General features: G+C 43.6%; 1 protein-coding gene across 1 annotated transcript; it reads right to left on the reverse strand.

Moving 5' to 3' along the window:
* On the reverse strand, positions 2,627-3,737 carry LOC106501816 (late cornified envelope protein 3B-like). The gene is made up of 2 exons (XM_013962303.2): positions 3,699-3,737; positions 2,627-3,183 (listed from the first exon to the last, which is right to left on the reverse strand). The coding sequence occupies exon 2, from the start codon at positions 3,160-3,162 to the stop codon at positions 2,899-2,901; it is 264 nt and encodes an 87-aa protein (XP_013817757.2). The 5' UTR covers positions 3,163-3,183; positions 3,699-3,737; the 3' UTR covers positions 2,627-2,898.

The following is an 11,258-nucleotide window of genomic DNA, read 5'->3' on the forward strand; positions in this document are numbered from 1 at the left end:
CCTTCCCGGGACGGGCTTCCCTTCCCGGGACGGAGCTCCCTCCCCACCTTCTTTGTCTCCTTTTTTGTCTTTTATATTTTTTCCTACCTGTTTTTGAAGACAATGGTCTGCTTTTCTGGTTGCCTGATGTCCTCTGCCAGCCTACAGAAGTTGTTTTGTGGAGTTTGCTCAGTGTTGAAATGTTCTTTTGAGGAATTTGTGAAGGAGAAAGTGGTCTTCCCGTCCTATTCCTCCGCCATCTTTCCCTGCTTGGCTGATCATTTCTGATTTTCTGTTATTTCACAATTTGCAGTCTTGATTCTCATGTAAAGAGGTGATTTCCATAGGTGATCAGGAGATGTGGTCAGTTGTTCAATGGCTGGACTTTCTTTTAAAATTAGGGACCCAGCAATCCCATTTCTGGGCATACACACCAAGGAAACCAGAATTGAAAGAGGCATATGTACCCCAGTGTTCATCGCAGCACTGTTTATAATAGCCAGGACATGGAAGCAACCTAGATGTCCATTAGAAGATGAATGGATAAGAAAACTGTGGTCCATATACACAATAGAGTATCACTCAGCCGTTAAAAAGAATACATTTGAATCCATTCTAATGAGGTGGATGAAACTGCCACCTATTATACAGAGTGAAGTAAGCCAGAAAGAAAAACACCAATACAGTATACTAACAAATATATATGGAATTTAGAAAGATGGTAACGATAACCCTGTATGTGAAACAGCAAAAGAGACACAGATGTATATAACAGTCTTTTGGACTCTGTGGGAGAGGGAGAGGGTGGGATGATTTGGGAGAATGGCATTGAAACATGTATATAATATCATATATGAAATGAATTGCCAGTCCAGGTTTGATGCATGATACTGGATGCTTGGGGCTGGCTCACTGGGATGACCCAGAGGGATGGTACGGGGAGGGAGGAGGGAGGGGGGTTCAGGATGGGGAACACGTGTATACCCGTGACAGATTCATGTTGATGTATGGCAAAACCAATACAATATTGTAAAGTAATTAACCCCCAATTAAAATAAATAAATTTATATTTAAAAGATAAAATAAAATTAGGGAGAGCACCTTCCTTCCCCAGATGGGTGCTCTTGCAGCTATGACTTATGTGGTTTGGAATCTTAGTGGTATAGAGTTAAAAAAGCAATATTAAACACACTGAGCTGGATTGGAAAAAGGCAGTTTAGAAAGAATTCTATTAGTTGCTATTTATTTATCAATGGCATCACTGAGTCTTCAGGGCTTCTTGTAGGCTTTCTCTAGTTGCAGATGGTGGGGGCTACTCTCCAACAGCAGCGTATGGTCTTCTCATTGCAGTGTCTTCTCTTGTTGTGGAGCTTGGACTCCAGGGCATAGGCTCAGTAGATGTGGCGCCAAGGCATGTGGGATCCAATCCAGGCCCCAAGCACTGGCAGGAAGATTCTTAATCACTAGACCCCCAGGGAAGTCCCCTATTACTTGCTTTGAAGCAAATCAGGATAATACGCTGGTTGCATTGATGGTCCTGCTGCCAAGTTGTGTGACCTGGGCAAGTTAAGGAAACATGCAACAGTTATGTGTCCATAGCTGAGAGAACCGACATCCAGGTCTTGTCAGAAGCATTTGAGGATCTGTATGCCAAACAATTAAAACTATGCCTGGCTCACAGTAGGTGCTAAATGAATATTTGATCTCAGGATTATTTTCGTTTTTAAGACCAGCACCATCTCCCATACCACTTTTCTTTTTTTCCAAATTTTCTTAGGTCAGATGTTTACATGCAGAGTCTGCATCCTATTTCTCCGCATCTAGAACCACTCCGGTTTTCACTTTCACCATTTAACTGCCCCCAGATCTTTACTGAAGAAGTTGAATTAGTAGTTACCCGTGAGGGCTTCCATTCCTCCCCTGGTCTCTCAACAACTTTTCTACTGATTTTGGATTCTTCAACTCCCAATCCCTGTCTCTTCACTGGGGATCCTGGGACTGCCTTTTATGTTCTGGTGGTGGTGGTCACCTCCCTGAAAAGTCTGCTTTGGAGTCAGAGCACTTCTCACACCATTACTTAGTGGGCAATAAGGCCTTTCATTGGTGTGGGGTCAAAACCAGTAACCCCTCTCCCGTTCCTGAACCAACATAAAGTTTTCCTACAAGCCCTTTTGGAGGAGTTGGAGCTATTAATTTTTCTGGTCTAGAATCAGTGTATTATTTCTTATGCAAAGTGGTGGTGGCTTGGAGGAGCAGAGGGGAGAGAGACTCACAGAGCAGCCTGCTATTGTTTAGCCGCTCAGCCATGTCCAACTCTTTTTCGACCCCAAGGACTGTAGCCCACCAGGCTCCTCTGTCTGTGGGATTTCCCAGGCCAGAATACTGGAGCGCGTTGCCATTTCCTTCTCCAGGGGATCTTCCTGGATCCAGGGATCGAACTGGCATCTCCTGCGCTGGCAGACGGATTCTTTACCGTTGAGCCACCAGGGAAGCCCAGATAAATCTCTTGTAATCCCATGGATTGTTGCCTGCCAGACTCCTCTGTCCATGGGATTTCCTAGACAAGAATACTGAAGTGGTTTGCCATTTCCTTCTCCCACAGAACAGCTTGCTCTGCAGCAAAGTCACAGACAGTCTAGGATGCAGAGGAAACAAAAACTTTATTCTTTCATAGGGTCAGACAGGGGTGATGACAATCAAGGGGGCAGATACTATAATTTCCTGCAGAGATGAGCTGGAAACCCCCGTGGAGAGTGGATAGCAAGAGCCACTGTGGAGGGCTCAGCCTCTCTTCAGGAGCATCTCAGCACTGGCCAAGGGCTCGGAGACTGGGGTATTGGGAGGGAACACACTAGGCTGACAAAGTCTTTGGATTCTTGTTTCCTCTGAAATCGCATGTCTCAGCATCAAGGGGCCAGGTCAGCAGCAGCCTCCAGATCCCTGTCCACAGCCAGAGCGCCCAGACTGCAGACCACCATCACCATCGCAGGAGTCGGAGCTCTGGCGCCGGCAGCGGTGGGACCTGCGGCGCCTGTGGGGGCCCAGGCAGCAGCCGCCTTCAGAGGTGGAGGCACAACCTGAGGAGGCTGGAGGCAGACACTGTGCTGGGCTCTTTGGGGGGCACTTGGGGGAGGGGCACTTGGGAGGGGGCTGGCACTGCTGCTGGTTCTGCTGGCAGGACATCTCGGCGGGAGGTCAGGGGGCCTGGACACATTCAAGGAGAAAAGATCAGCGCACAAGCTCCAGGCCACTGTCTCCCCTGTGAGTGGTCTTACTAGGGCCTATGCTCCTAATCCCAGCTGCCTTCTGAGCTGTGATGTTCAGGAGAAAAATAGAAATGGATCTCAAGTTCAACTGACCTGGCAAGACAGTTCCCTCACTCTCTACTCCCAGAACCATGCTGTCATCCTCTAAGTGGGCCCCATAGAAACACAGAGGCAAATACACCACACTGGGAAGTGACCCCTGGAGGATGTCTGTTTGTGTGTATGTGTTTCAGAATGATGAGTGGGGAGATGCTGAGAGCCAGGGCTCTGGTGTGTCCTAGACCCTGATTCCTCCCACAGGGTTGCTTACTGTCCCCTGCCCTGCCCCTAGCTGCTCTCCAAAGTCGTCTTCTTGCTGCCTCCACAGACACCTTTGCTTCTCTCTTTCCCACCAACCCCAAGTTTGTCTCCGCCACACTCCCTGCTGAGGCTCTGTCCCCTCCAGTCACTCACCGCTGCAGTGGAGGCAGGAGAAGGATGCTCCTGAGGAAGCTGTGGATGCGGAGCCCAGGACAGGAGCCCTTTTATTCTGTTCTGGGTGTGTGATGCACGGCCCGAGCATCCTGTTGCTTTCACAACCAGGGGGAGGGTGACACACACTCCCATCCTGGGTTTCCAGCTTCTTCCTGAATCCTTGCCAAGATGTCAGGTGAGAGGGAATCAGGAAACGTGGATGACGACTCCCTAGGTGTGTTGGGGACCTGCCGTTTCTCCTTTCATTCATGCAGCTCAGATGCTTTAATTTCAGCTCTGCCTCTTGCATCTTTGCTGAATGAAGAAATGTGAGGCTGTAGAGATATATGTGACATATTTCCTGACCTTGAACATTTCAAGTTTAAGCGGACAGACTTCACAGAAACAAACACATATGTCTGATACCGTGTGATTTGTCCTGTGATACAGTTGTCTCCAAATGCCACTGTCTTATTTCTGCATATTTCCAAGGGTAATGACATTTTCAGATGTAATTGGCTCCTGACATCTGGAGATATTGAGTGGTCTGAGACCACTGGACCCTGGAGATGAGATGTGTTGGGCAACAGATGTAGGATGGGATGCAGAGAGACCCCTTAAGAGAACTAAGAGAGAATTATATAAGCGAACAATTTAAAAGTATCGAAAGGACTCACAATAGTTGAGATCACAAGACTCATGAGAAAAATCCAGTTTGTCCATAGTTTCCTGTGAGATACAATGATATTGATTATAAAAAATAAAATGATCTACGAGTGTGAAATGCTTCAGATGATTGATGAGAATCATGCAGATGATTTGTTCAATATGATGCTGTTGATGAGGCTGATGATGATGGTGATATTATATACATCACATTTAATAGAACAGATCTGAGAGTTTCTCAGGTTTGTATAAAACCTGAATCCCATTTTTCCATTGCATTTTTAAAATGATTTTCTTTATCTATTTATTTTTTGGCTGTTCTGGGTCTTCGTTGCTGTGCAGGTGTTTCTCTAGTTATGGCGAGCAGGGGCTACCTTCTACCTGCTGTGTGCTGACTTCTCACTGCAGTGGCTTCTCTTGTTGCAGAGTACAGGTTCCAGGGTGCACAGGCTTCAGCAGTTGCAGCCCCTGCACTCTAGAGCCCAGGTTCCGTAGTTGTGGTGCTCAGGCTTAGTTGGGCTTTCCAGGTGGCTCAGTGGTAAAGAATCCACTGCCAGTGCAGATGTTGCAGGAGATGCGGGTTTGATCCCTGGGTCAGGAAGATCCCCTAGAGGAAGGAATGGCAACCCCCTCCAGTGTTCTTGCCTAAAAATTCCCATGGAGAGAGGAGCCTGGCAGGCTAGAGTCCATGAGGTCCCAAAGAGTCAGATGTGACTGAGCACCTGAGTACACATCCAAGAGCTTATTTTTTCCATGGCATGTGGGATCTTCCTTGGACCAGGGATCAAACTCATGTTTCCCACATTGGCAGGATTCTTTGCCACTGAGCCACCAGGGAAGCCCCCCTCCTGGATTTTTTTTTCAAGTACTAGAGATGAATTTGCCATTGATTTCATCTCTACTATCACAATAGCTGCATTTTGCTGTTTGTTTCCAAAAGAATACATTCAGAAGTACAACATAAATTTAATTATTTATATTTAAATTAAACACATTTTTAAATGAAATATTTTTATGGTAAATATATGTGATTATTTGCTGTATTTTCTTGCTTTTAGGTACAAAATTCCCTATACAGATTTGCACTTTACAGCTTACCTACTTTAAAGTCTGGGGGTTCCCTATTTTATTTTGAGTTGTGTATGGCAGAATGAATTGCAGTGGTACATAAGGAATAGTAACTTGGGGATGAGGGAATGGGAAAGGGGAAAGGGTCAGAGTTGTCACTGACCTTCCGTGCTGATATTCTCCTGTCTTAAGAAGGCATCTCTTGTTGAGGGGATAAGTAGGCTTAGTCCTAGGACTATGCTGGAGTATCCATTTCCCTCATGTTGTTGAGGACCCACCAATTGATGGTGCATTTGAAGGAATTACTAGTGAATGGTGGAACTGGTCCTTTCTCACATGAGACTAGTGATAATACTGAAGTGGGACATACAGTATTGAAAACCTCATAGCTAGCTCTCCTAGCTTTGCTGGTGATGGAGGCTAAGAGAATGCTAGGCAGGAAAATGGCTGTTCTAATGATGGCATGGTCCTAGGGAGCTCAGATCTTCTAAAGTGTCCATCGTGGTTCCTGGTCTGTGACTTTGGATGGAGACACCACCTTTCGTCTTTCTTCTCACAGGTTGATATTTGCCTTGAGTCCCTTCCCCTTACTAACTGTCCCACCAACCCTCCTATGTAATTCCTTCTCCTTTAAGTCATTTCCTTTACTTAATAAACTTCTGTTGAGCATCATCTATATTCCCCATGCAAAGACCACCAGGAGTGCACATACAGTAGAACAAAGTTATGTTGATTGGCTTGCTGCAATGATATAGTACATGATGGGGAAACATTAAGAGGTGCTCACTAAAGAATTTGGGTTTGTGTTAGGTAATTTTGGGGTAGGGCTCAAGTGAAGTGAAAGTTGCTGAGTCATGTCCGACTCTTTGCGACCCCATGTACTATACAGTCCATGGAATTCTCCAGGCCTGAATACTGGAGTGAGTAACCTTTCCCTTCTCCAGGGAATCTTTCCAACCTAGGGATCGAACCCAGGTCTCCTGCATTGCAGGTAGATTCTTTACCTGCTGAGCCACAAGGGAAGGCCAAGGGTTCAAGGAAATGAAGTTTTCTTTTGGATGGGGTACTAAAAGAAAACGGAGGTACTTCTGTGATAGGGTATCTTAATTTTTAATGAGAAAACAGAAGCAATGGGACAAGGCTAAAAGCTAATTGAGTTAGACATTATGGAATTGAGTTGAATTGAATTGAGTATGAAATTGAGAATAGTATGAAAAGATGAAAAGATATGACACTGAAAGATGAATACCCCAGGTTAGTGGGTGCCCAAAATGCTACTGGAGAAGAGAGGAGAAAGAGCTCCAGAAAGAATGAAGAAGCTGAGCCAAAGCAAAAATAATGCCCAGTTGTGGATGAGACTTGTGATGGAGGTAAATTCTGATGCTGTAAAGAACAATATTGCATAGGAACCTGAAATGTTAGGTCCATGAATCAAGGTAAACTGGAAGTGGTCAAACAGGAGATGGCAAGAGTGAACATCAACATTTTAAGAATCAGTGAACTAAAATGGACTGGAATGGGCGAATTTAATTCAGATGATCATTATATCTACTACTGCAGGCAAGAATCCCTTAGAAGAAATGGAGTATCCTCCATAGTCAACAAAAGAGTCTGAAGTGTAGTACTTGGGTGCAATCTCAAAAATGACTGATCTCTGTTCATTTCCAAGGCAAACCATTCAATAGCATGGTAATCCAAGTCTATGCCCCAACCACTAATGCCAAAGAAGCTGAAGTTGAATAGTTCAATGATGACCTACAAGACTTTCTAGAACTAACACCAAAAAAAGAAAAAGAAAAGATGTCCTTTTCATCATAGGGTACTGAAATGCAAAAGTAGGAAGTCAAAAGATATCTGGAGTAACAGACAAGTTTGGCCTTGAGTACAAAATGAAGCAGGGCAAAGGCTAGTAGAGTTTTGCCAATAGAACGTCATAGCAAACATCCTCTTCCAACAACACAAGAGACAACTCTACGCATGGACATCACCAGATAGTCAATACTGAAATCAGATTGATTATATTCTTTGCAGCAGAAGATAGAGAAGCTCTATAAGAGTCAGCAAAAACAAGACTGGAAGCTGAATGTGGCTCAGATCATGAACTTCTTATTACAAAATTCAGACTTAAATTGAGTAAAGCAGGGAAAACCACTATTCATTCAAGTATGACCTAAATCAAATCCCTTACAATTACACAGTGGAAGTGACAAATAGATTCAAAAGATTACATCTGATTGACAGAGTGCCTCAAGAACTATGGGCTGAGGTTTGTAACACTGAACAGGAGGTTCACTGAAACCATTCCCAAGTAAAAGATATGCAAAAAGACAAAATGATTGTCTGAGGAGACCTCATAAATAGCTGAGAAAAGAAAGGAGGTGAAAGACAAAGGAGAAAAGGAGAAATATTTCCATGTGAATGCAGAGATCCAAAGAATAGCAAGGAGAGATAAGAAAGCCTTCCTAAGAGATCAATGTAAAGAAACAGAGTAAAACAATAGAATGAGAAAAACTCAGTTCAGTTCAGTCGCTCAGTTGTGTCCGACTCTTTGCGACCCCATGAATCGCAGGACGCCAGGCCTCCCTGTCCATCACTAACTCCCGGAGTTCACCCTGACTCACTTCCATCGAGCCACTGATGCCATCCAGCCATCTCATCCTCGGTCGTTCCCTTCTCCTCCTGCCCCCAATCCCTCCCAGCATCAGTCTTTTCCAATGAGTCAACTCTTCGCATGAGGTGGCCAAAGTACTGGAGTTTCAGCTTTAGCATCGTTCCTTCCAAAGAACACCCAGGGCTGATCTCCTTCAGAATGGACTGGTTGGATCTCCTTGCAGTCCAAGGGACTCTCAAGAGTCTTCTCCAACACCATAGTTCAAAAGCATCAATTCTTCGGTGCTCAGCTTTCTTTACAGTCCAACTCTCACATCCATACATGACCACAGGAAAAACCACAGCCTTGACTGCACAGACCTTTGTTGGCAAAGTAATGTCTCTACTTTTCAATATGCTATCTAGGTTGGTCATAACTTTTCTTCTAAGGAGTAAGCATCTTTTAATTTCATGGCTGCAATCACCATCTGCAGTGATTTTGGAGCCCCCCCAAATAAAGTCTGACACTGTTTCCACTGTTTCCCCATCTATTTCCCATGAAGTGATGGGCCCAGATGCCATGATCTTCATTTTCTGAATGTTGAGCTTTAAGCCAACTTTTTCACTCTCCTCTTTCACTTTCATCAAGAGGCTTTTGAGTTCCTCTTCACCCTCTGCCATAAGGGTGGTGTCATCTGTATATCTGAGGTTATTGATATTTCTCCTGGCAATCTTGATTCCAGCTTGTGCTTCTTCCAGCCCAGCGTTTCTCATGATGTACTCTGCATATAAGTTAAATAAGCAGGGTGACAATATACAGCCTTGATGTACTTCTTTTCCTATTTGGAATCAGTCTGTTGTTCCATGTCCAGTTCTAACTGTTGCTTCCTGACCTGCATATAGGTTTCTCAAGAGGCAGTTCAGGTGGTCTGGTATTCCCATCCCTTGAAGAATTTTTCAGTTTATTGTGATCCACACAGTCAAAGGCTTTGGCATAGTCAATAAAGCAGAAGTAGATGTTTTTCTGGAACTCTCTTCCTTTTTTGATGATCCAGTAGATGTTGGCAATTTGATTTCTGGTTCCTCTGCCTTTTCTAAAACCAGCTTGAACATCTGGAAGTTCATGGTTCACGTATTGCTGAAGCCTGGCTTGTAGAATTTTAAACATTTCTTTACTGGTGTGTGAGATGAGTGCAATTGTGCAATAGTTTGAGCATTCTTTGGCATTGCCTTTCTTTAAGATTGGAATGAAAGCTGACCTTTTCCAGTCCTGTGGGCACTGCTGAGTTTTCCAAATTTGCTGGCATATTGAGTGCAGCACTTTCAGAGCATCATCTTTCAGGATTTGAAATAGCTCAACTGGAATTCCATCACCTCCACTAGCTTTGTTCATAGGGATGCTTTCTAAGGTCCACTTGACTTCACAATCCAGGATGTCTGGCTTTAGGTGAGTGATCACACCATCGTGATTATCTTGGTCTTGAAGATTTTTTTTGTACAGTTTTTCTGTGTATTCTTGCCACCTCTTCTTAATATCTTCTGCTTCTGTTAGGTCCATACCATTTCTGTCCTTTATTGAGCCCATCGTTGCATGAAATGTTCCCTTGGTATCTCTAATTTTCTTGAAGAGATCTCTAGTCTTTCCCATTCTGTTTTTTCCCTCTATTTCTTTGCACTGATCTCTGAAGAAGGCTTTCTTATCTCTTCTTTCTATTCTTTGGAACTCTGCATTCAGATCCCTATATCTTTCCTTTTCTCCTTTACTTTTCACTTCTCTTCTTTTCACAGCTATTTGTAAGGCCTCCCCAGACAACCATTTTGGTTTTTTTGCATTTCTTTTCCACGGGGATGGTCTTGATCCCTGTCTCCTGTACAATGTCACAAACCTCAGTCCTTTGTTCTTCAGGCACTCTATCTATCAGATCTAGCCCTTAAATGTATTTCTCACTTCCACTCTATGAAATTATATGAAATGTATAATCATAAGGGATTTGATTTAGGTCATACCTGAATGGTCTAGTCGTTTTCCCTACTTTCTGGGAAAGACTAGAGATCTCTTAAGGAAAATTAGAGATACCAAGGGCACTTTTCATGCAAAGCTAGTCACAATGAAGAACAGAAATGGTATGGACCTAGCAGAAGCAAAAGATATGAAGAAGAACTGTAAAAAAAATTTCTTAATGACCCAGATAACCACAATGGTGTGATCACTCACCTAGAGCCAGACATCCTGGAATGTGAAGTCAAGTGGGCCTTAGGAAGCATCACTATGAACAAAGCTAGTGGAGGTGATGGAATTCCAGCTGAGCTATTTCAAATACTAAAAGATGATGCCATTAATGTGCTGCACTCAATATGACAGCAAATTTGGAAAACTCAGCAGTGGCTGCAGGACTGGAAAAGGTCCATTTTCATTCCAATCCCAAAGAAAGACAATGCCAAAGAATGTTCAAACTATCACACAACTGCACTCATCTCACAGGATAGCAAAGTAAGGCTCAAAATTCTCGCAGGTAGGCCTCAGCAATACGTGAACCATGAACTTCCAGATGTTCAAGCTGGTTTTAGAAAAGGCAGAGGAACCAGAGGTCAAATTGCCAGTATCTGGTGGATCACAGAAAAAGCAAGAGGATTCCAGAAAAGTATCTACTTCTGCTTTATTGACTACACTAAAGCCTTTGACTCTGTGGATCACAATAATCTGTGGAAAATTCTTAAAATATTTGAATGCCAAACCACCTTACCTGCCTCCTGAGAAATCTGTGTACAGATCAAGAAGCAACAATGAGAATCAGACATGGAACAACAGACTGGTTCCAAATTAGGAAAGGAGTATGTCAAGGCTATATATTGTCACCTTGTTTATTTAACTTATATGCAGAGTACATCCGGTGAAATGCCAGGCTGGATGGAGCACAAGCTGGAATCAAGATTGCTGAGAGAAATATCAATAGCCTTGGATATGCATATGACATCACCCTTATGGCAGAAAGTGAAGAGGAACTAAAGAGCCTCTTGATGAAGATGAAAGAGAAGAGTGAAAAATTGGCTTAAAACTCAAACATTCAAAGGACTAGGATTGTGGCATCCAGTCCTATAATTTCATGGCAAATAGATGGGGAAACAATGGAAACAGTGACAGACTTTATTTTCTTGGGCTCCAAAATCACTGCAGATGGTTACTGCAGCCATGAAACTAAAAAGACACTTGCTCCTTGGAAGAACAGCTACAAGCAA

Source organism: Capra hircus, chromosome 3 (assembly GCF_001704415.2).
Source record: "Capra hircus breed San Clemente chromosome 3, ASM170441v1, whole genome shotgun sequence".
In the NCBI taxonomy this organism is placed as follows: Eukaryota; Metazoa; Chordata; class Mammalia; order Artiodactyla; family Bovidae; genus Capra; species Capra hircus.

Bases quoted from the DNA above. Each gene is read 5' to 3' on its own strand.
- LOC106501816 (XM_013962303.2), bottom strand. From the start codon at position 3,162: ATGTCCTGCCAGCAGAACCAGCAGCAGTGCCAGCCCCCTCCCAAGTGC.